Source organism: Motacilla alba, chromosome 26, assembly GCF_015832195.1.
Source record: "Motacilla alba alba isolate MOTALB_02 chromosome 26, Motacilla_alba_V1.0_pri, whole genome shotgun sequence".
In the NCBI taxonomy this organism is placed as follows: Eukaryota; Metazoa; Chordata; class Aves; order Passeriformes; family Motacillidae; genus Motacilla; species Motacilla alba.
Genome location: NC_052041.1, coordinates 899,396 through 924,797, shown reverse-complemented (window position 1 = coordinate 924,797; position 25,402 = coordinate 899,396). Strand labels below are relative to the sequence as shown.

The following is a 25,402-nucleotide window of genomic DNA, read 5'->3' as shown; positions in this document are numbered from 1 at the left end:
CGGGGCGGGGCACGCCGGGAGCTGTAGTCCAGGGGGGCAGGCGTGAGCCATGGCGGCGGCCGCGGCCCCGGCGGGTGGCGCGGGGCGCTCGAAGGTGGCCCCGAGCGTGGATTTCGACCACAGCTGCTCGGACAGCGTCGAGTACCTCACCCTCAACTTCGGGCCCTTCGAGACAGTGCACCGCTGGCGCCGCCTCCCACCCTGCGACGAGTTCGTGGGGGCCCGGTGAGCTAGGGAGCGGACGGGATGGTTGGAGGGGGGCTCCCGGCGCCTCTGACCTGTCCGTGCCGCCCGCAGGCGCAGCAAACACACTGTGGTGGCTTATCGGGATGCGATCTACGTGTTCGGCGGGGACAATGGGTAAGGGGAGCCGGGAACGCCGGGGTTGAGGGGAGGTGGATGTGGAAGGAGGTGAGTGTGAGGGGAGATGGGTGAGACGGGAGATGGGTGTGAGGGGAGGTGGGGGTGAGGGGAGATGGGGATGAGGGGAGATGGGTGAGACGGGAGATGGGTGTGAGGGGAGATGGGTGTGAGGGGAGGTGGGGGTGAGGGGAGATGGGGGTGAGGGGAGATGGGTGAGACGGGAGATGGGTGTGAGGGGAGATGGGTGAGACGGGAGATGGGTGTGAGGGGAGATGGGTGTGAAAGGAGATGGGTGTGAAAGGAGATGGGTGTGAGGGGAGGTGGGTGTGAGGGGAGATGGGTGTGAGGGGAGATGGGTGTGAGAGGAGCAGGGCTGAGGGTCCGTGGCCGCCCCTGTCCGATCCCCGGTCTGGCTCAGCCGCTTCTCCCGTCCCTCCCCGCAGGAAGACGATGCTGAACGATCTGCTGCGCTTCGACGTGAAGGACTGCTCGTGGTGCAGGTGGGCAGCGCGGCCCTTCGCCATCCTGGTCGCTGGCCGGGACACGCCGTGGCTTCCCTCAGCACCTCGGGCTGGATGAAAAGTTGGTGGCACTACCTGAGTACCGGAGAGGAAGTGCCATCTCCGCCCAGCGCTGTCACATCTGCTCCCTGCCAGCCTGCTGTGTGCTGGGCCATCGGGGTTATCGATCCTGCCCGAGGGGAGGCCGGGTGGCACAGCGAGGGAGGGGACCAGGGTCACCTCTGTTCCTGCAGCCTATGGGAGGGCAGAGGGACCAGGTTTGCTGCACCCTTTGGGCCAGGAAAGGGGCCAGGGGTCCTCACACCTTTCTTGGCTCCTTTGCTCTGCAGTGGGCAGTCTGTCTTATCTCACCTGTGTCTCACTTTCCAGCTCTGGCAAATAGATTTCAGCAGCAGCATGTCTGTAACCGTTTATACTATATTGCTGTTCCATAAAATCTTAGTGCAATCAACTATCCAAAACCAGGGAAATACTCGGGAACAAAAGAAAAACTTCTAATAGTTGTTTCTTTTCTAGTCTGCACAGTAGCTCTGGGTGCCCAAGGCACGAGCAGAGTGTTTGACTGCTGCTGTTGTGATCCGTGCAGGGCTTTCACGACGGGGACGCCGCCGGCACCACGGTACCACCACTCGGCCGTGGTCTACGGAAGCAGCATGTTCGTTTTTGGTAAGGCAGCAGCAGGTTGCACTGCAAGTGGTAGATGTGGTGCTGTACTGGTTTGGAAAAAGAATGAGAGATCTTTAGGAGGTGTCAAAGATCTCATTCAGTAGCAAATCCAGTATTTTTCATGGCTGTGATTTCAACTTTAGTTGGGAAAGATGGCGCTGCTTTGTTTAAAGACAACTTGAAGCTCTTTACCATAATGATTCTTTAGGAGGAGTGGAAGAGAAATCTCCTTCTGCAGAGGTCCATTAACCAAGCATTTTGTGCAGTCTGAAGTTTCTCCTAATGCAACGCCTGGGAGTGGGTGCTCCATTGCCTGGGAGTCAAATGGAATTCTTGTTGTCCAGGTGGTTATACTGGAGATATCTATTCCAATTCTAACCTGAAGAATAAAAACGACCTCTTTGAGTATAAGTTTGCAACCGGGCAGTGGACAGAGTGGAAGACTGAGGGAAGGTAAGAGCTGGAATCGTTGCCTCATGCTTCGGGGGAGTGAGGGTAGCTTGGCATTATTCCACATGGCACAGTCAGACCTAGTTACAGTGCTGATGTTAGAGCTGCAGCATGATTGCTGCTCTGCTTTCTCAGTTAATGTTTTTTGGTTCTACAGGAGTTTTTTTGGAAGGTTTCTATTCCAGAATGCACTATAATGGAAATTTGTCCAAAATCCACTCATGTTTCAGGTCCATGACAGAAGGAAAGGGAGCAAAGGGAGTTGGGTTTTTTTCTGAATTGTTTAAATTTCAAGGATAGCTTGGAAATTGTGGATCCCTTATGAAGAAAAGGGCTCCTGAGATTCAGTATTCAAGGAGAATCAAAATCACTCACACATTCCTAAAGTTGACTGTGTGCACGCTTCAGAATGCCATTTCTGACAGTGATTGTGATCCAACTCCTAGTGTTTTTTACAAGGGCCTGAAGAGGATAAGGGGGAATGGCCTCATACTGGCAGAGCAGGGGTAGATGGGATATTGAGAGGGAAGTCTTGGCTGTGTGGTTGGTGAGGCCCTGGCACAGGGTGCCCAGAGCAGCTGTGGCTGCCCCTGGATCCCTGGAAGGGTCCAAGGCCAGGTTGGATGGGGACCAACCTGGGCAAGTGGAAAGTGTCCCCTAACATGGCAGGGAGTGGGACTGGGTGGGCTTTAAGGTCTCTTTCTGCCCCAAACATTTCTGTGTTTACCACTCCCCAGTAGAGGTTGTGTGGTGTCTTTACCCGCAGTCCTATACACAGCTGAAGTTTCTGGAATGCTGGTTTCAGTGGGGAGAGGGAAGGGAACATTTGGTTTTGTGATTTATGGAGAGGGATGAGGAATGTCCTCTCCATTCTTGTGTCACTGTTGCTCACCTCCGATGAGCACGTTATATTTCAGAACAGAAACCGTGTTAGTAATTTCTTTTTAATAATTTCTTTTAGTAATTTCTGGTTAATTCTGGTAACTTGAGACATTTTGGAGAGCAATTCTTACTCAGTTTACAAGCTCACATTTTGCTTGTTCCCCAGAGCTAGTGTTCATGTTACACACTGACCTCAGACAAGCCAACAGATGCCTTGTGGCATCACAGGTTTGTTCAACCTGGCTGATTTAGTTAAAACAACAAAGATTGTGGAAGAGGAATATAGGTTTGATCTTTCATTGTGGGCACTACATCTTGGGAACAACCCTGAATGATCCCAAATGAGCATCCTGAGCTCTGTCCTGGTCTCGTTTCTGTGTTTCTCCTGCTTAGTCTGTGGGAGCATGTGTGGGATGTTCATAGCTACAGTTGATTGCCACCTTGCTCTACCAGTGGTGCTATGAATTTTCCCATTATTTAACTGCTTCATGCAAAATACTCTGAGAGTATTTGAGTCCTGACAAGGAATTAGTTGGGATTTTTTTTTTCCTGTCTGCATTAAGATAGTTTCTCTCCATTAAAGGCAGCAGAGTGCAAAACTAATACATGCCTTCAGAGGCTCACTCAGTGTTTGGAGGGCATGCAGCAGAAACAATTTTGTGTAGGGGACTTTCTTCTTGTTTTTATATGTGTATTTTAGCTCTTAGATCCTTCTGCAGCCCCTCTGCAGCTGCAGAGGGAGGATTGTTGTCTGCATTTTCTTCCTTGCAGGTTGCCAGTGGCCAGGTCAGCTCATGGTGCCACAGTGTACAGTGACAAGCTGTGGATCTTTGCTGGATACGATGGCAACGCACGGTATGCGGCACTATCACCCTCTCCTGCTTTTGTGAAAACCCAGCCCCTCAGTTTCCACCTTTGTAGAGACATTTTCATGTTCTAAGAGATTTAAATACTCAACTGGAGCTTTGCAAACGCAGTCTGTTGTTGAGTGTTGCACTTTTGCAGTTCACTGGTTCATGTTCACATGAGTGTGTGCTTAAAGCCTAAAGATCTGGTTACTCAGAGTGGCTGTGGATGTGTAATTTGACAGTGTGCTTGCTTGTAAGGCTGCAAAATGATCTTTGGAATTTGGCAAATGCACATTTCTTGAAAGATCCCCAGCACAGGCCAGTTGATGTTGCTGAATACTTAGAGAGCAAAGCCTGGATTTGCTATGAAATAATTTGACAGAAGTAAGAGAAACATGTCCGTTTTTTTCTCAGTAATCTCTGGAAATATGTAATGTTTAGGTTGAAGGGAGGTGGGATTTTGTATGGGGAAAGACTGCAAAGGAGTGGTGCTGAGATGTTAGAGGGAGCCTGGTGCTTTCTCTCACAGTAGCTCCTTGCATTTGCTGTTGGTCTGTCAGGGAGCAGTCAATTCTGGACATGCCATTTTTTTCTGTCATGATGAACTTGAGGAGTAGTTTATGTTGATGTACAATATTTGCATAACGAGAGCACACAGAGATTTTCACAAATGAGGAGCTGGGTTCCCTCCTCTGAAGAATCTTCAGAAACGTGTCCAGCTCCACAAAGTCTCCAGGAGAGCTGCTGATAATCGGGAATTCAGATGGAATGTCTTTGTTATTTCTGGAGCAGGAATTGGTTTAAGGTGCATGACTCTCGGGGATTGTTCAGTTAGGGAAGCTTAGGGAGTCCCCCCGGGCCTTGGGTAGCTGTAAGGAAGGAGTGGGTGAGAGCAGCTGTCTAATTTGTGTTAAATATGTTGAATCACTTTAGAAAAAATGTCTTTTTATGGAACTTGAGCCTCCAGGCAGATTTGAGCAAAGGAAGCATCTGTAGTTACTGTGAGTAACTTGTTCTGGGAACAGCACAGTCAGAGATGGGTTAGCTTACCTGCTTCATCCTCCTTTCTGTATTTAAGGAAGGATTCAGCCATGTAAGTAATTGTTGTGGTCAGTCTCAGTAGTTAACAGGGATGAGCAGAAGAAGCAGGGTAAAAAGAGGTATTTTGTAAAAATCCTGAGGATTAAATAGCTCAAATCCTTAAGCTCCAGACTGAGTTGCTGTATGTAGCTGTTAACTGCAGTGTACTTGTAACTGGAAAGATGCTGAAGCAAGCTGGGGTGGGGCTGTAAAATTTAGGTGTAGGACAAAGGAATTCTAATAACTTTTTTTTTGGTCAGTGGAAGTAGGAGAGTCTTCCTGTGCAGAAGGAGTGTTGATGAAATAGGATTTCTGCCCTTTCAACACTGTTACAAAAAATGAATTATTTCAAATCAAGCATTTTTTTGTGTTATGGCACAGATTAAATGACATGTGGACAATAGGCCTGCAGGACAGAGAGCTGACCTGCTGGGAAGAGGTAAGAAGCTTTAATTTCAACTAACACATAAAATTCTCTTTTTTTGGTTTTGATGCAGAATTATTTAAAATTTCCCATGCTAGACTGCACTGCTCTTTTTCCAGAATGTGTTTTTGATCCACAGTGAAAAGAAGCAGTTCAAATTTGATTTGGTTTGGGTATTTGGAAAACCAAGTGTGTATGAAAGGGTGATTTTTTTTTTTGCTTGTGGATCTGTGAACTAGACTTGGACTTCCCATGGGGGATTTGCTGTGCTAGGACTGCATTCCCACTCTGACCGCTGCATTCCCACTCAGAGCACTGACACAGACTGGGAGCTTTGCTGGCCAGCTGACCAAAGTCCTGACCCTTGCAGTACTGGGAGCTTTAAAAACGTGGCCTCCCAGCCTTTTTATCCAGGGAAAATCAGACATGTAAGCACAGCAGGAGTTGATTACCTGTTGATTACCAGCTTCACGGGGCCCATGGCATGTGCTCGCCTTGGCTGCACCTGTATCCCGTGGCCCTGCAGCGTCCTCAGCATGTGGAGTTGTGCACTGTAACAATACATTTCTGATTCTGAACCTAATTACCTTTCAGATTGAACAAAGTGGTGAAATTCCTCCTTCCTGCTGTAATTTTCCCGTGGCGGTTTGCAAAGACAAGATGTTTGTTTTCTCTGGCCAGAGTGGAGCAAAGATTACCAATAATCTCTTCCAGTTTGAATTCAAGGAAAAGATGTAAGTGTAGACAGTTAAGTCGTGCAAAATCCGCATAATCCTTGACTGCCTGAGTTGCAAAATGTAATACTTAGGGGCATTGAGGGAGAATGCTGTGTCTCTGTCGTAATACGACACGAAAAGACAACACGGACACTGCTGCTCTCCAGGTGAACAAAAAAAAGGACCTTTATTTTCTGACTCCAACATTTATAGTTTTCCAAAAGTGACAGTGGATTGGAGGGTGACAGTGCCACCTCTCCAATGACACTGGACAGACCAAGAGTCCATCAATTCTCTCCTCCTCCATGAAAGAATGCAAAACATAAGTTGTTTACAGAACTGTGTGTGAGAAAGTTTGTTACAAGAATGCAAACATCAGAAGGCTTAGCAAAGTCTTAGAAAATCAGGGTGACATGTCTCCTGGTGACGAAGGATAGGGTTAGAAAATTTAGAAGAAATGTAAAAGAGTCCCGTGTTTCCTGTTTGCTGTCCCAGCTGGACAAGGATCCCCACGGAGCACCTGCTGCGGGGCTCGCCGCCCCCTCCGCAGCGGCGATACGGGCACACCATGGTGGCCTTCGACCGGCACCTCTACGTGTTCGGCGGCGCTGCCGACAACACGCTGCCCAACGAGCTCCACTGCTACGACGTGGACTCCCAGACCTGGGAGGTCATCCAGCCCAGCCCGGACAGTGAGGTAAAACCTTCAGCTTGTGGTTTTTCCTTTGTACGCTTTCTTTTTGACTCATCTTTGCCATGGACACGTTTTGACAAGAGCATTGGCTTTTGGCTGAGTTGTAACAACTCCTTCCAAGTGATGGTTAATCAGCTCAAATATTGTGGGTAGCAGTCCTTAAAAATTAGTCAGTGTTGACGCATCTAAAACTTAACACATTTTAAAGAAATACCATGAAACACTTTGATATGCGTTTCAATAATTTGTTCAGTCAAAAGCTGAACAATTGATTCAGTGTGTACCAGTGGTTCTGTGGTTTGCTGTGTGATTCTCTTGAAGCAGAATTCAAACTAGACAAGGTTTGACTTGAAGGTCACTGTAATGCCCATGTGCATAAAATCTTATAAATTCTGATTACACATAGAGGTGTAGCTGGCAAAAGTAATATGGAGGCTCAGAAAGGGCTGTTTTAACATACTTTCATTAATAAGAGATACAAATTTTAAAAATATCTGGTTTTACATGAACATCAAAGGCTGTAGACCACCAAGTGCCAAGGAAACACTCCAAATGACACAATATTTAAAAGAAAGAAAGATTAATCACTCTGTTTCTTTTGCTACTTGCTACTCATGCAAGGCAGCGATTGTGTGATAAAATGTCTGGTTTTTTCTCAAAGCACACTCACAGATCCTCTCTGGAACAGCTTGTATTCCAGGTGGAAGTGCCAAGGGCTCACCTGGTTTCAGTGTATATTTCAGGTCATGTAAGTGAGGATCATTTCATCCCAGAATGCACAAGCGTTTGTTCCTTTAAGCCCATACCCGTGTGTGTAATTCCTGGCTTTGGAACAGCAGCATTCATTGTGTTTATTAATGTCAATAGATTTTACCTTAAGCCATGTTAAGGTACTGCAGCTGATGCCACAGTGGGTGTAGGGTATGAGCTGCTCTACAGGAGGAGATGCTCTGTGTGTGTGCTGTGCACACAACTGCACAGCCTGAGGTTACACCTCAGACAGCTGACTGTTGCAGGAATTGGGATCAGGTGCAGAGTTACTGATTTAGCCAGCACAGGTGTGACAGGGCTCACCCCCAGAGCTGTGGGGGGTGTTTGGTGTGTTTATGTGTTTGCAGACACAGCATTGGACGAGCTGCAGAATCCCACACACACAGAGCTCAAAACTAACCATGCACATGGGCCTCATTGGGAACTGTTATTTGACCAAAGTATTTCACAGCAGCCTATTTAATGTTTTACAAAGTTGATTTATTGTCCTATGAAATTAATAAAGCTGCTTCTTCAACGTTTTAAAGACACCGTTGCCTTCAGGACTGTAGAACCTGTTCCATTCCTGCCGCTGTTACTGTTTGTCTTGTGAGGCTTCAGCAGGCATTGGTTCTTTGGGACACGGTTGCTCATTGCTTCCAGGAGCAGAACTGCTCCTGGCAGTATTGTAAACCAGCATTATTCCCTGAGTTATCCCCTGCTAAATTTCATTTCAGATTTCAAAGCTCTTTTCTTTGTCTGTCTGTAGTCCCAGGTTAGCTGCCCGTGTTGTATTTTGCAGTTTCTTTCTCTGGTACAGCATCTAGAAACTGATTTAGTAGAAATGGGAGGTGAAACTGGTGCTGTTGAAACACATGGTAGTAAATTTTCCCAAAAGACTGATTAACTGCAGACTTTTGGTGTTTCAAGTGAGTCTTAAATTATTTTGTGTCTTCTGGAGTCATAACTAGGTAATTTCTCAGAATCATTTTCCTAAAGTTTCCATGAGCTTTTGGCAAAGACTTCTAAAGGTAGCAACGAATCTCTGATACCATCCTGTTCCCTGGGCACTCTGAACTTGGATTTTCCTTTTTTATCCATCTCTGTGAACAAAATTTCTCATGTTCATTTGAAAAAAAAATAGAAGTCGATAAGTGCAATGCTGTCTCAGCACTTGAGGGTTTCTGCTGTGTGTGAAGTGATAGTGACCTCTGTTATTGTGCAGCAGAATGACCTACCTTGACTTTTAGAGTTGGGTTTTTTCCTTTCCAATGGATGGATAGTAGAGTTTACCTTCTGCTTGCTCTGTGTTATGTGGTATGATCTTAGAAATGCTGCATTACAACTTTGCTTGACTGCACTGTGGCGAGGTTACTTTCTTACTTACGGTCGTGTGATGCATATCCTTAATTCTTTCTTCTTTTGGATGTTTAGCATGGAATGGGTTGAGCCTCTGGAGTCCAAAATAAGGTTTGGTGCTGATTAAGCTGTTAATTCAGTGGTGATTTTTACAGTGCTTTGCAAAAGAGATTACAGAAGAGATTTCTTATGTTGAAGGAGAGTCATTACTGCCATTCCAGTCTTGTTCTCTGAACTCAGGCTGTCCTGAGGAGCTTCTCAAGGTGATCAGGGAGTGATTTGGACTTTTCAGACCTGTTCGTGCCAGTAGCAGGAATAGGTGTCAGGTGGAAATTGTTTGTCCTCTGCTACCCTTTTATGGCCAACACAGAAGGTGACAAGTCACACAAGGCTGAAGAATCTCAGGGTAGTTACCTGGAGAAGGTGGTACAGTTTGGGCATTAATTACAGCAAAGTGGGATGAGTACTAGGAAGATCCTAGAGGCACTTCTTGAGCACAGACAGCAGTCGTGTGTCAGGTGCTGCAGTTGCCCTGAGATAGTCTGGCATTTTCTGCATTTTGAGTAAACAAAATGCCAGACTTTACTGTTCTACCTGTTCTACTCAGAGCAAACCTGGGAACAGATCTGGCAATGGACCTGTTGTAGTTCTCTGCCCAGGGTGCTCAGAATTCTTGGTAGTGCCTCGCTGTGGGATGGAGGATGGGAAATGGCTTATTGAGTAGAAGAAGGCAAACTGAGATGGAACAGGTCAGTACTTCAAAACTAAACCAGGAGCTGCCATTTTATGCTTTAGGATGTCTCCAGAATAAATAACAAGACATCCTTGCTGAGCCACACGATTGCAGTCTGTAGCTCCTCAAACCTATATATAATACATGTACATATATATTGTACAGAGCACACGGAGCTATTCCCCATCTTTGCTGTGAGATGATCTTCACAGCTGCAGATTCTCCTTTTCTAAGGCAGCCACAGGAATATCTCATCTGAGTCCTTGCCTGCCTGCATAACACTGCCTAAGCTTCCTGGCGTGCTGGATTTTCTTTATACAGGGCTACTGATGGATTTCAAAAACAAGAAATAGATTTTTTTTGTTTGCCTTGAATTTTTCTATTGAACTCAAAATATCCATTACTTCCTGAAGAAGGTTGGAGCAGCATAAGAGATCAGCAGGCAGTAAGAGGAAAAATGGCCCACATTGCACAGTTGACAGACGCGCGCACGTGGCAGTCACGGCTTGTGCTGGGTTCTGTGCTCAGAGAGGAGTGTTCTGCGGGAACGACAGGAGCTCTGGGTCTGGCAGGAAGCACAGCCAGTTGGGGACACAGACCCACAGAATCCAAGGTGATGTTTGGAGCAGCCACTGCCTCATAGAGACAGGGTGTTGTGTCAGGAAGAAGGAAATTCTCCCTCCTCACAGTTCTCATCATCTCCCTGTGGCTGCAGGGACTGGCGAGTCATCCATCTCTCCTGAAGTTATGAGGGAAATCTCTAAAACTTGTTCCGGGAAACATTTCAGTCTCACAATTAGGGCTTTCAAAGCCAAGAGCAATAAAAATCTCCAATTTTCAAAGCTCTTAATTTTTCTTTTAATAAGCCAAAAGGGAGGTTAATGTGCTGGTAACCTTCTTGGGCTTACTTGGAGGCTCAGTTTTGGGGGTTTTTCAGACAGATTACAGTGACGTGGTTTGTGGGCAGCTGAGGAAGATTAAAAGGACTTAGTCATCCTCCTGGGGATGAGTCTGCCCCAGTCTCCTCGTGCAGAGATTAGTTGCACCCCTTGAGATATCTTCAGGCACGAGAAACAAGTTACTGTGTGCACAATGCCCCAAATTCCTGCAGTGAGCCCCCTAACAAGATCTGCCTCACACGTGGGCAGGGTAATTATCAAGGTATCGTGTTCTGCTGGGAGAGATAAAACTGAGCATTTCACAATCCAGGGGGAAGACTGACACTTTTGATGTTTATAAATAATGTGCAGTGCTCAGGCTTGCATCCTTTTTAAAAACCTTTTTTAAAAATGTTGGAGCTTCATACCAGTGCCCTTTGCAGGTCTGTGGTCAGTGAACTGGAGAGAGACATCTTGAAGATGTTTGTATTTCTAAGAATCTGCACATCAGAGTACCTGTAGCTAACACTATTGTACAGCTCCACTTCTGTTTGTCAATTCTGTGTTCATATCCTTTCTGAGAGGTGTTCATTATTAGATCCTTTTACAGTATTCTCCCAGAGAAAGCAGAATGCAAATGATGTGGGTGATAGGCAGAAGGAATATTTCTGTAACTCACTGGTAAGGAATTGTAACAGCAGGGATTTAACGTGACACACATTACGGTGGTGTAAAATTGAGTAACAGAAGGAGTTGAAATAGGCTTTTTGATTGAGGAGCAGTTACTCTGGACAAACTTATGCCACCAACCTTGAAAGACAACAGAAAATCACAGCTTTCCTCCAATATTTTTGGAGGGGTCAGAGTTTTGCCAGTTACTGATTACAATAACAGTCCACTCAGGGATTTTTAATTCTTCTTAAGGTGGGTGCAAGCTGTCCGTGTTTCACTTTGGCTGTAGGATACATTTATGAACAGAGTGTGTGGTCGGGGCTTCATTGTTTCCTTACAGCATCCCTGGAAACAATCACTTAATTCCCAGTTCTTGTGGGGAGCTGAGAGAGCTCCTGGTGGTCTGAAATGGCTGGAAGTGCTGTGATAGTCTTCATTCTAGAAGCTGACACAGTGTAGTGTCACTAAGTAACATAAATACATGATCCTTGTGTTTATTGGATAGATCTTCCAGTAGAATATCTCCCCACGTCGTGTTTGCAAACCAGGGAGGTTGTTCAGAGAAGAATGATTGAGGATGGGAAGCCCAGTGACCAACTATGAAGTGAAGTCTCTTTCAGGTGCAGGAAATTAAATCTTCCCTGGCTTACCTGGGGAACAGAGGGTTTTTAATCTATCAGTGGAAGATAAAACAAGATCCAGCCACTTCAAGTTGAAACTAGAAATATCCAGACTGAAAAAGAAAGGAAAACAAATGTTTACAAATGGTAAAGAATGAGAGTCATTATTTACTGGAACATTTTATCATTTTATGTCCCTCCACTGTTTTGTTTTGTTTTGTTTTGTAAAGTTTTCATTACACTTAAACCAGGATTTGATATTTTTTGAAAAGAATGTTTTCCTCAAAACAAGTCTAAATTTCAGTACCTCTTCACAGAAGTTTGGTAGGTCGGTGTATTCAGGAAGTAAGATTAAGATCCCAAAAGTACTATTATGGTTATTGGATTTTTGAATGCAGCCACATGCCAAAGAGAAGCAAATGGTTGGTCACTGGATTTCTGTCAGCTGTTGTCAGATTTCAATATATGATCTTTTGTGACATGTTCATTGGATTTGGCTGGAGTTTGGCTTGTTCTTCAAAGTGCCTCATCCTCTCTGATGAATTATACATTAACATTGCTCTTTAAATTTGCAACTGATATATACTAAAACAATTTTAAAGGAAATAACATTTACTGTTATTACAGCTGTAAATAAATTACAGACAGCCTCAAACCCTGACCTTTGTGGTCATGCTGCCACGTGCTTGGATGTCGTTGTTAATAGATTTACCTTCCTGTTTCCATTCTGTGTTCTCCAGTGAATGCCAAATGGAAAAATCTCATCCTCAGTGTAGAGCACAATTGCAAAGGATGTCTCTGTTGCATCCTCTGTCACTTACCATAACCAGAGCTGAAAATGCTTTTGTTATTATGACTTTTTTTCTGTGTGTGGTGATTTAACCCAGAACCCGCCCTGTGCTGGGCTGATCCCCCAGCGTGGGCAGCAGGGCAGGGGGGGATTCTGCCCCTGTGCCCCGCTCAGGTGAGAGCTCACCTGCAGAGCTGCCCCAGCCCTGGGCTTCCAGCACAGGAAGGATGGGGAGCTGCTGGAGCGAGCCCAGAGGATCCCACGGAGCTGCTCTGAGGCCTGGAGCCCCTCTGCTCTGGAGCCAGGCTGGGGGAGCTGGGGATGTTCATCCTGGACAAGAGAAGGCTCTGGGAAGAACTTAGAGCCCTTTCCAGAGCCTAAAGGGGCTCCAAGAGAGCTGGAGAAGGACTTTGGACAAAGGCCTGGAGGGACAGGACAAGGAGGGAATGGCTTCCCATTGCCAAAGGACAGGGTTAGATGTGATATTGGGAAGGAATTGTTGAGTGTGAGGGTGGTGAATCCCTGGCACAGGTGCCCAGAGCAGCTGTGGCTGCCCCTGGATCCCTGGAAGTGTCCAAGGCCAGGTTGGATCGGGCTTGGAGTAACCTGGGCTAGTGGATGGTGTCCCTGCCATGCACAGATTGGAACAAGATGAGCTTTAAGGTCCCCTCTAACCCAAACCATCCTGTGATTCTGTGCTTTGTGCTAAGTTGTGGGTTTCTTTCTATCTTCTTTCTTCAATCCCTGACAGCCTCTTTCTGTATTAATGGCTCCATATTAGGAAGTGGTGCTTACAGAGGTGATCCTCTGCTTTTCATCATTGTTAAGCTGCAATAGATCCATTTATGTTGACAATGTAGTTATGGCAATCTCAATAAATAAACTGCAGACAAAATATTTTTGGCTTTCTGACATTAGTGTAGTGTTGAAGGTTTTGTGAGATGTCTTGAGAAGTCTACCAGAGGAAATCTCTAAGAACAGACTGGAATTTTTTCTCTCAGAAACAGAGTAAGTATTGTTGACCCTGTGTGGGGCAAAGGAATGGAAATAGCCTTTGAAGAGGTTCATTCTGTGTCTGTGATAGAGCTTTTATTCCCTATTTTCTTGTCTGTACCATCAGAGAGGAAAAGTAAAAGCTGAGTTTCCCTCTTGCATGTAAATTAAATTTCCATTGTAACAAGAGCACAGCTGAGCTCCCAGCCCTGCAACATGTTAAAGAACAGGAGGAAGTCTTAGAATCACAAAAGCAGGTGGATTGGAAGAACTTCCAAGGCTTTGAATCCAACCTCATGCTCAGAGCAGGTCTGGTTGAGGCAGGCTGCTCAGGGCATTGTCCATTCTGTTCCATTCCATTCCAGTGTATCTCTCAGGTTAGAGATCCAGCAGCTTCTCCTGGCTTCCACCTAGTGCTTGTCCACTGTCATGATCAAAGACATTTTCCTCCCACACTAAGAAAGAACTTCCTGTGCTGACTTGAGTCTGCTGGCTCCTCTCTTCTCACTGGGCAACTCTCTGAAGAGCAGCCCTGACTTCCCTGCAGGGAGGTGCCTCCTTTGCCTTCTCTCCTCTCATGCATCCTGTGCTCCAGCCCTTGAACACAACCTTGAGGTTGGTGTCCCTCCACTGGACTTATGTAGGTCAATGCCTTTCTGTACTGGGGATCCCAGAGTGCTTCAGCACTTGAGGACATAAAAATGGTGAGTAGAGGAGGACAAGTCCCATCCCTGAGCCCTCTGGAACAGCTGAGGGGCTGCTGGTCATGCTGCCAGAAGATGCTGCTGAACCCTCTGCAGCTCCCTGTACACCACATCTGTGTTCTGCAGGGCTGTGTTCTGAACAGCCAGTTTCCAGCCTGTATCATTGCAAGGAATCACTGTCCTGGGGACAGAATTTGGCAGAACTTCCTGAGGCTCCCACCGGCCCATTCTCCAGCCTGGCTAAGTCCTTTGGAATATTAGTCTTCAGCATTTCAAGTGCTCTAGACAATTTGCTATCGAGCATAGAGTTGCTGAGAATGCAGTGCCCTCCTATAACCCATGAATCATTTTGAAAGGGATGATCACATTAGTCAGGAAAAATTTGCCCTTGGTAAATCTTGCAGACTGGTACCAGTCACCTCCTTCATGTGGTACAAGTAGCTTTCAGGGAGATTTTCTCTATAACTTTCTTGGGACAGCAGTGCAGTTGCCTGGTTCATAGTTAGCTGTGTTCTCGAAGTTCATACCAGGCCAAATTTTTAAAATTAATAGGTACTTTTTGGGTTCTAAACTGCACTTTGGTTACTCTTGGGTCCCTGCAGTGATAAAAAGGATGACTCGATTGCCATAATCTGAAAGGAATGACAGCCTAAGGAAAGGCCCAATAAAGCAACAACAGCCTATAGAAAGGCTCAGTAAAATCCGTCAGCATTTGCCTGCTTCTCTTCATTTGTAGACCTGCATGTCTTGAAGTTCACTCTGATGTGTGTCTGTTCCAATTTTGTCTGAAAGCAGAGATTGTCTGCACCCAGCATGGGAAAACATTTTAAATCCTTAAACCTCCTTGAACCTAAAGACTATCCAAAGCTCTGTCTGTCCATCTGTTTGAGTTTGATGCTGTTGCCTGGTGTAACAGTGTGGAAACATCTCAGGTATCAACAGCTCCTGATCTCCCAGTAGTGACAGCTCATTTGGACCTTTTGTAGCTTATGGTTTTCTTTCAGTTTCAGAGAAAAATAGATACTTCTTTTACCTCTTAGTTTATGTTGGTTCACCAGGTTTGTTTGTTGATGGCTTTATGTCTTCTTATTTCATTCTGGCTTTGAGCTTTTATATAATAAAATATATACTGATATATATTGATACTGAAGGATAGAGAGGCTCATGTTCCTGGTTGTAAAAGAAATCTGAGCACGTCATTACTGGCTTTTGAGTTCAGTGCAACAATTTTCTTCCATAATACCTGCTCATTCATAGCTGAGTGTGAGGAAAATTAACATTTGCACAGCTATAAATCTATTCCGTTAATGTAAGAAGGCTTCTGAGGAGCTGAGAGTAAGAAAGGGGAACCTTGAAACAACTGCAGAGGATTTGATTTTAGCAATGTCCTATTATTGCCCATAATGTTGAAATTTCTATCACCAAAAGCACTGAAACATATTAAAATGTTCTGAGAAAGGAGTCAGAGAGAGAAGATAAGCACTGCAACAGCACAAGTAGTCACAGCCTGCAATAATAGCATAGTTAATGCAGTCCTCACAGCCAAGAGAGTGAATCTCACTACAAGGAGGTTGAATTTTTGTCCCTGACCCAGTTCTGCTGGCTGTCCAGAAGAGCTGGGCAAGCCATGGCTCTGTGTGTGCTGTCAGCCTGCCAGCTGAGGAAGGGCTTTACTTCATCATCTTCCAATGTGTCAGTCAGCTTTGACATAAAACACAGGTTGTCACTTTGGGGTGATCCATCTGCCCTGTTTTTTCAAGACAAAATGTTGGAAGGCTGTCTCAGACTTGGGAAAAGCTGACGGATATTCCCTCTTCACCATCTTAGCTTGTGATCTGAGTTTTGCCTGTGAGCAAACTCCTCAGCTTCTCATCCTCGTCCCTGGAAGTGTCCATGGCAGAGGGTGGAAAAAGATGAGCTTTAAAGTCCCTCCCAACCTGAACCAGTCTCATATTCTGTGATTTGTGAAGAGCCATTGGGAGGAAGAGGGCAGACAAAAATCACCCAGTGCAAAAGATTTCATTGCTGTGTGTCTCTGTCATTGCACAAACCGTGAGAAAACCACACAGCTAAAATGTTAATGGTTCAGTCACAGTGATGGGCTCCAATCAACACCACAGAGCTTTCTCTGGACTGACCCTCAATGTTCTGGGTACACAGGAATGATCTGGAGCTTCAGCTGCAGGGGACTGCTGCTCCATGTCCAGTCTCTCATGCTTCCCATCTATAATTTTACACACTTTTGTTTTTAAACGTTGTAACCAGTTGTAACCCAGCAGTGGCTTGAGAGTGTATCTGCCCCAGAGGAAGCTCCCACTGTACCCTCAAGAGAATGGGGTTTAAAAAAATCTTGGGACGTATTTGGGTTAGATTTCAGCATAGTAACAGTAAAACAAGGACCTACAGCAGACTCAGAGGTAAATAAAGAAACATTTGAAAGTGAAAAAGACTTTAAAAATGGAAATTAAGTTCCACTTTCTTATATGCCTTTTCTTCTCCGCCCTTTTTTTTTTCCCCTTGCAATTTCTCATGAGCTATTTAACTTAAGCTGTAATCCAAGAACCATTTAAGCCTTGGCTCTGAATGTGCAAATTCTAAATTGCACAGAGCAGGCTATTATTGACCCCTGAGTGGAAATGATTCATTTTACTTCTTTCACTATTTAATTTTACTTTACATTGCTTCAACTTAATTCATTAAGGACTTCAAGCTAAGCTGAATATATTCCTGGTGAGATCAAAATTTAAATCAATGAGTTTATGAAGGGGTTTGCACAGGTATTACTGAGTTTATTTTAAAGTATATGTGCTCAGGCCCAGAGGTGATGCTCAGAGCTGTAATCTCACCTATTTGAATGATTGCTGGGTGCTCTGGCACAGGGAGAGGCAACTTTAATGCACAGCTTTGGGAGTCAAATTAGAAGCCTGATGAGCAACACGGGACAAACTCCATTTGTGCTGTCTGGACAGGCTACAGTGTGAGTCTGAGCACAAGAAATGAGAGGAAAAAAACACTTGTGAAATACTTTTCTTTGAAAATGATGGCTTGAATCATGCCAGCAGTGGGGAAGGATGTACTGAAAGGGAAGCAAAGGTGACCAATGAGCTCTGCTTTTGAAAGCAAAGATTCCAATTTGTAAAGACCCTCAGATGCAAATCTCATTAACCTTAAATAGAGAAACCACTCCAACAGATGAAACAGTGGGTGATGTAGCTCAGAGAGGGGTGCCAGCCCCCATCATTGTAGGTGTCAGGATTGAATCCAGAATTTCTTCTGTCAGGCATTGTTAATAAAGTAAGGCGATCACATTGATGGAGAGGTAAGTACAGGATCCAGAGCTGACAAATACATTCAGATTGGCAGTGCCTCTTTGTCTGTGATTTTTAGCATTCCTGTATGTAACAGGAATGAGAAAGACAAATCCCTTTGGATTCACACAGGACCATCTGGAGTTGTGCCAGCAGATGAAAATAGAATCGCAGAATTACAGAACTGTTAGGGTTGGAAAAGACCTTCAAGATCATCAAGCCCAGTTGTCCATCCAGCACTGCCACATTCACCTCTAATCCATATCCCCAAGTGTCATGAACCTTTTGAACACTTCCAGGGATGGTAACTCTGTCACTGCCCTGAGCAGCCTGTGCCAATGCTTACAACCCCTTTAAGGAGAAAATGTTCTCCAATATCCAACCTAAACCTCCCTGCTGCAATTTGAGCCATTTCCTCTCATCCTTTCTGACCATCCTGGCTAGCAAAGTTGATGATCTTTTGTAGCTGTTTCTTATAAACTCTATCTGATGGGTGTATGAGTGTATTCAGCAGCTGGAGTTGGCAGCCTGGGAGATCTCGCAGGGGAAAATTCAAGATAAGGGCAGGTTCTGGGTGTCTGGTATTGGTGGATGAGGTATGTGGGGACCGGAATGTCTCAACAGCTCTTTGTGCTCCTGAGCTCTATTAACCATTGTTTCCTCCTGAATATTTTCTTGAGGACCCAGCTTTCCTTCCTTGCACTGGAACAAAGTTGCTGTGGCCAAATCCTTGGTCCCGGGAGGGACAAGCGTTGTTCCCCATGTGGGTGGCACCAAAATGTCACCATTTGCAGTATTGTCATCTCCATGTGGGGGTTTGTGCTGGCCTGAATTCTGTTCTGATTCAGTAAAACAAACACCCTGAAACTCTCAGCTGCACAATATTTTGAGAACTGGACATGGTCTTTTCTGTTCCAGGCTGTCATTCCATGTTTTACATTTCTGTCTTTAAAAATGTGGTCTGTGTATTTAGAAAGTAAAGTTGTTTGATTACTTAAGTTATTAGTAACTGCAGAGCTCTGGTTCCTTGGCCAGTACCAACCATTACTAAAGAAAAATCGTCATTACAGCATTCCAAAGAAATCGTTGGAGTTGAATATGATGTGACTGGCAAGTACATCTTACTTGGTTAAATATTCAGGTGGTTCATGTTTGCTTTCTGGCACCAGTTGTTTCAAAGCTGTAAGACTTTTTGATTGAAAAAAAAATTTGGTTGTTAAATTCAACGGCAGCTTTAAAAAACTAAATACTAGAGAATGTTGAGAATTATTTTAATTAAAAGCAAAACTGAAATATTATTTATTTTTTAAAAAGTGGAAAATCACCTAAATAAGTCTGAAGGTGGTGGGCTGCGTTTGAGCTCTGCTAGAACAGTTCTTTTTGTTTGGTTTTGGTTGCAGTTAGTTGTGAGAAAGATGTTACAGTACAGCTAACACCAGCCTGCCTAGCTGTGTGGGAATGGGTCTTGGCAAGCAAACTTCTTATTTTGGGATGAGGTTGGAGCTCCAGTTGATGAAGGTGACAGATGTATTTTTAACCCATTGTAATATGGTTGATTATTTCAATCAGTACATCTTATTTAGTTAATGAGATTACTGCTAAGAACAAGCAGAGGCCATAGAAAATAGATTATATTTGACAGTAATCTCATCCTCTTTCAGAGAGGTATGGAACTGGGTCCAAGCAGGAATGTACTAACAGATCAGTGTTACTCCATAACCCATCACAGTATTTATCAGAGCTAACTCTGAAGTTTCCTTGATAAAGTATCCATGAAACATGCTGGATACAGAAGGCATCTTGTTTATCCAGAGGAATCCAGAGGGTTTGTTAAACTGGCACAGGCAAATGTGCCTTTTCAGGTGAGCAAGTCTGTGGTTTGTACATCTGAGAAAAATACCCATGTCCTAGTTACTGACTGGGGGATTGTCTCCTTAAAAGCCGTAGTTTGAGGAGAAGAACAAGTCATGGAAAGTGTGGTGAGTAACAGGCTAAATGAGGCTGTTGTGTGATACTGTGGTGAGAGGGGTGAATTGGTGGGAATGGGAACTGCCAGTCAGCATGCTTTCCTGGAAAATCTGCCTCTCCAGATAAACATAATCTTGTTTCATGTTTGACTTTACTTGAGTGGTGCCTATAAATATGTACAAGAAGCCAAGATTTCTTATGCCAGAGGGCTTTTTATTTTGTAAGCGAAGATTTAATGAGATTTACTGCCTGGAAGACGAAAAGCCTGATCAAACTGGAGGAAAAAAAAAAAAAAAAAAAAGAAGTTTCTCTCACCACTTGAAGGCTTTCTGTGAACTCTCAGTGAGATATGCTGATGTGTTCACACACCTTTTCATAGCCTCAGAAGAAATGAGTAAAAATGCTGCAGTCTGTGCTCTGCAGGAGGGTCACGGTGGCTTTGGCTTGTAGTGACTCTTCAGAAATCACCCGATGCTGCAGCTCTGAGGTGGGGTGTGTTGCAGGGATGGTGTGATCCCTCAGCCCTATAAATAGCTGCAGTGTGGGGGGCTTTGCTTTCTGTGGAGCTGGCAGGATGGAGACCAGAGCTGTAGCTCTGAGGTGCCAGCTCTGCCAACAGCTCCAGCCTTGGGCTCCCATTCGGCGCTGGACATTCCTGGGGCCTTAGCCAGATGGTTCAGCCCTTCAAGCTGTGGGGGAGGTGGGCACCCACAGGCCTGGGGCTCAGTCCTGCTGAGGTAGATGATCATTCACTTTTCAAGTTCCTGACATTATTTGGAATAAGCTGACACCATTTGGAATAAGCACAGTGATCACATTTGCAGAATCTGCTTGTTTCTAGAAGTATGTGTGGGGATTATGTGGAAAATGACATTGGCTTTAATTTTGTAAATGATACATTTTGTAACTGCCGTGATATGTAGACCTGTGTAGGTACCACTTATCTTAAATGTGACTGGACAATATGTTCTAGACAGGCTAGGAAACAATCCTGAGGTACAGCAAATGTCAGTCGTAGGGTGCAAGTGTCTGCGTGTGTGTGTGAATGTGTCTGAGTGTGTGTGTTTGAGTGTGTGTGCATGTCTGTGTGTGTGAGCATGAGTGTGTGAGTCTGCGAGTGTGTGTGAATGTGCATGTCAGTGTGTCTGAGTGTGTGTTAGAGTGTGTGTGTGTGTGAGTGTCTGTGCAAGTGTGTGAGTATGTGTGAGAGTGTGTACATGTGTGTGAGTGTGTGTGAGTGTCTGTGCAAGTGTGTGAGTATGTGTGAGAGTGTGTATGTATGTGTGAGAGTGTGTGTGAGTGTCTGTGCAAGTGTGTGAGTATGTGTGAGAGTGTGTATGTATGTGTGAGAGTGTGTGTGAGTGAGTGAGTGAGTGAGTGAGTGAGTGAGTGAGTGAGTGAGTGAGTGAGTGAGTGAGTGAGTGACCCCGGGCTGCATCGGTTTGGTCAGGGCTCGGTCCTCGTAATGCCAAGGTTGTGGGTTCGATCCCCAGTCACTTAACAGTTGGACTCAACAATCCCTGTGTGTTCCTTCCAATTCAGATATTCTGTGATTTTTCCCTTTTCACTGTTGATCTGTTAATAGCAGATCCTTTTTCTTGGCAGAAGAATAGGCTTTTATTTATTACCTTGCCTGTTTTGTCCTTTTCTTTCTGTTTATTCCCTGTTTTCTTTCCCCAGTTACCCAGTGGGAGACTCTTCCATGCGGCAGCGGTTATCTCGGATGCTATGTACATCTTTGGTGGCACAGTGGATAATAACATCAGAAGTGGAGAGATGTACAGGTTCCAGGTAATTTGCTGATAAACATACTCACTTCCACACCAATTCCACATGAGTCCTGATTGTGGAGTGTCTGGTTTAGCTCACCATGAGCTCCACAGCATTTAGTCCATGTCCTTCTTACATGGCCTTCATACAGGCAGCCTCTGTATTTCAGATTCAGCTTTCAAAGGTCAATGTGTGTCTTTAAAATCTTTTGAGAAATGTTATTTGGACAGACATTTTTGGTAAGGTCAAGCCCTCTAGTGCTTTCTGAAGTCCTACAGAGATCATGACAATTTTGACAAATCATTGGAAAGTGTAGCAGATGGGATTTGCTATATTATTTCATTAAAATTGGCTGTTCCTCTTCATGTCCTGTTCAGGGCTCTGGGGCAGAATGTTTTGTATTGTGGTTTTATCTCCCACTCCCATCTGACAGAACTGTTGGAATTGAAATTTTTAAATTCAGGATACTCACACTAGATTAAATCCCACGTACAGTTAAGGTTATTTTTATAGCATGGCACCCTCAGACAAGTCCTGAGAGCAGGTGAGACTCCCAGCCTCCAAATCCTCATATCTGGAAGGTGTGATGAGACACAGTTCTTCCATGTTACACTGTGTTATCTGTCCTTAACCTCACCGTGGGGGAAGCCCTTGCTTGTGTTTGGTTTGCTTGTGACATTCTACTTCATGTGCTACACTGAGACTGAGTTAATTACAAAATCCAGCGATAGTAGATGTAACCTTGGTACTTTTGGTTATAGAATCATAGAATCAGGAATATCCTGAGCTGGGAGGACCCACAAGGACCACCCAGACCAGCCCCTGGCCCTGCACAGACACCCCAACAGTCCCACCCTGGGCATCCCTGAGAGCATTGTCCAAACACTCCTGGAGCTCTGGCAGCCTCGGGGCCGTGCCCGTTCCCTGGGGAGCCTGGGCAGTGCCCAGCACCCTCTGGGGGAAGAACCTTTCCCTGATATCCCTAAATCTCCCCTGACACAGCTCCAGCCCTTCCTTGGGTCCTGTCCTTGTTCAGAGCAAGCAGAGATTGAAGCTGTCCCTCCACTGCCCCTTGTGAGGAAGCTTGAGGGGATCTGACCTCAGGCTCCTCTGCTTCAAAGTGATGTGAGATTTGAAGTTTATATAGTCACTGAAATTAATTCTGTCTTCTGTGGGGTTTTATTTTTTTAGTTTTCTTGTTACCCTAAATGCACTCTCCATGAAGACTATGGAAGACTGTGGGAAAACAGACAGTTCAGTGACTTGGAGTTTGTTTTGGGAGAGGTGAGTAGAATTTATTGGAGAGGTTTCAGTGGGGGTGTTACCGTGTGTGTGGTGTGTTTGTTGGGAAAAAGCAAATTCTGCAGTGGTTGTGCCAGAAACCCTGGGAATGAATCACTGGTGAACTGTCTGCCTGGTTTAGTAAGGTTCACTGATCCAGATAAATTTTTAAAGCTGCAGTGGAGAAGAAACTTTTAAACTGAGAAGAGCTGTGGGTCACTGACTTAACCTGAATTTATCAAGGCATGTTATACAAAGTTGCAATATGAAAATTTACCAATGACCTCTGTACTCCCAGGTCCCAGTTGCCTCCTAGGAGGGCAGGTCAGTGTTTTGCAAATCCATTATCATTTCAAGAGCCATTTTTAATTACTGAAATAAAAGAGAATGAGAAAAAGCAGTACAGTGGAACGGTTTTCTAGTAATGCAAACAGTTAAAACATTCAATAGAGAACAGGTTTTCTGAAGATAATCATGAGAAATTTGAATTTACCTGCATTCCTTTTGCAAAAAGAAAAAGTCAGAAAAAGCTTTGCAAAGCTCAGAGAACAGATCCTCAACAACAGGCGAAATAAATTATGGTAAACAATAGCAAAACCCATACTGGTATTTTGAAAAGGGAAAATTAAACAGAAAATCAGATGCAAGAATAAAAAGCACTCTATGTGACACAGCAGCTTCCATGTGGTGAATGTGACACAGGCTCTTTTCCACATGGTGTTTGCCATTAGCCTTTGGGGAAATAGGTGTTGAATTTCATCTGTATGTGCAGAGCAGATGTAAGGCTGCCTTCAGCTTGAAATGTATCATAACCTGGGGTTCAGCCCAGGTTTCTGTGACTTCTGCCATCTGCCATGACCGTGTGATTTGGGGATAGAAGTCGAATGTGCTTTCTGCCTTTGCCTTTGGCAGAAGGAGGAGCGAGTCCGAGGGCACACTGCCATCGTCACCGCTCGCTGCAAGTGGCTGAAAAAGAAAATCATGCAGGCCAGGGAGAGGGTGAAACAGGTGAGTATTTTGGAAAAGTAGCCTTGTAGTAAAGTAAGGCTTATTCTGCCCAGGTTTGGGAATAAGGTTGTCAGGAGAAAAGTATCTATTGAGACAGATGGAGGACAGGAGCATGTCTGGTGCTAAGGTGCTCTTGAGCAAGTAAAATAAAGAAGATCATTAGTATTAGCTAAGGCTACTGGGTATGTATCAGGAGTGTAACATGGAGGAGCCAGAGTTAATCCAGTTATCTGGATTTGACAGTGTGGTTCTTGGAAGGACTCATAGCTGTCTGAGGTCTAATCTTGTGGAATGCCCCAGAGAGGTGTGTGTACTCTTCTCTGTTGGGGTGGTAAGAGCTGTGTCCTGGGGATGGCCCACAAGATCAGACAAATTAGAGGGAGGAAAGGCAGTGCTAAGGGTTTCAGCTGCCTCTGTTCCTTTAACCTTTGTATTTTTTTACTTTTTCCAGAGGTGAAAGTCTGGTGCCTCTAATCATTGTCTATTAATTTTGACTACTTCCAGCTTTTCAGCAGCAAACATTTAGTGGCTTTTAGGGGGATAGTAGCACATAATCTGCAGTATGATGTGGATGTCTCACTGACCGCCCCCCCCCCCCCCCCCCCCCCCCCCCCAGTTAATTGTTTTGCCACTGAGAAGGCTGTGGGAAAAGGCTGTCAAAGTGAAACTTGAAGTAACAGAGTGTTTTAAAATACTTCTGTGCAGCACTTTGTGCTCTGATTTGCAAGGCAGGGTTTGTGGAATCTACTCCTACCTGTCCCTCCTTCGCAGAGTGAGGCTGTCCCTGCTGTGGGCAGAAATGTGAGTTCAGTGCAGTTCAATCCTCCCTTGCTCTGCTGTCCTGCTTCTGATCTGTATCCAGGAGCTTACTTGTGTTCTCATCCATGTGTGTCCCAGGAAATGGAGCAGTAAGTCTAAGACATGAATTCCTTGTTATCTTCAAGATAATCCTGAAGCTAAAGTGATCCTGGGTCTTGAAGAATATGGAGTAAGGAGAAGGATCCTCTTGTTTGGTGGTAACTTGTGTGAACTGGCACTGGCTTGTGCCATCTTCGGGTGGTTTTTCTGTTTCATTAGAAATCAAAGCAAGACATTGAAGAGGAGGGACACACCACATGCCAGAAGGATGGGATTGGTGGGAATGTCAAGCTGTGCCGGCTGCAGCCACTGCTGGAAGTGCCCATCCGAGAGGCTGAGGCCCAGCCCTTTGAGGTGCTCATGCAGTTCCTGTACACAGATAAGATAAAGTATCCCCGCAAAGGTAGGGCAGCAGGCTGAAGTGACCCTGGCACCTGGGAGGGGAGCGGGGCAAACGTGTTCAGTAACAGCGGGATCCAGCATTTGCAGGCGATCAGTCCTGTGCTGAGCACTTCATTACTAACCTGAGATTAAACAAAAAGCAGATTTTTATCAGAGCTTACTAACTATGCTTTTTTTTTCCTTAATTCCCCTAATTCTTTTCAAATATCAAGGAAGAGCACGTTCTTGATCATTCCAAAAGGTGTAAAAAACCTCAAACAAACAAACAAAAATATTGTGGTATTTTGAACAGCACAGCATCCTGCTTGGAAGGACCATGTATCTTATCCTGGCTTGGCTTATTTCCTTTTTGTGAGATTGTTTTGATCCATTTTAAACTGAGCCCACACAGAAAGGTGTGCAAGCTAGTATTTATCACCTGTTCAAAATCCAATCTGAAGGAATGCCACAAAAAACGGAAAATCCTTTTGGTGCATTCATTGAAGTTCTCTGAGTTAAAAACACTTGTGGGTGGGGAAGTAGCAGCCAGAGATCCTGCAGCTTCCACACTGGGAATCCAGCTCCTGGCTGTGTGAGTGGTGAGGGCTGTGGGGCAATGGGAGGGAGGCCGGGTACAACTGGATACAGCAAGGAACTCCAGCTGCTGGGGCTGTGGAAGCTGGAG

General features: G+C 45.0%; 1 protein-coding gene across 2 annotated transcripts in view; it reads left to right on the top strand.

Annotated features, from left to right (window-relative positions):
• The window catches only part of LZTR1 (leucine zipper like transcription regulator 1), a 36,008-nt gene continuing 10,606 nt past the window's right edge, over positions 1-25,402 (top strand). Inside the window, exons 1-13 of one of the 2 annotated variants that reach the window (XM_038162422.1) lie at positions 2-225; positions 298-360; positions 807-863; positions 1,471-1,550; positions 1,895-2,003; positions 3,654-3,737; positions 5,192-5,249; positions 5,829-5,968; positions 6,446-6,647; positions 21,100-21,210; positions 22,381-22,473; positions 23,383-23,478; positions 24,556-24,739. In XM_038162422.1, the coding sequence (XP_038018350.1) occupies positions 50-225; positions 298-360; positions 807-863; positions 1,471-1,550; positions 1,895-2,003; positions 3,654-3,737; positions 5,192-5,249; positions 5,829-5,968; positions 6,446-6,647; positions 21,100-21,210; positions 22,381-22,473; positions 23,383-23,478; positions 24,556-24,739 (1,453 nt within the window). In that variant the 5' untranslated portion in view covers positions 2-49. Of the gene's footprint in view, positions 226-297; positions 361-806; positions 864-1,470; positions 1,551-1,894; positions 2,004-3,653; positions 3,738-5,191; positions 5,250-5,828; positions 5,969-6,445; positions 6,648-21,099; positions 21,211-22,380; positions 22,474-23,382; positions 23,479-24,555; positions 24,740-25,402 lie in introns of both variants that reach the window. The other variant, XM_038162423.1, reaches the window with a different exon arrangement.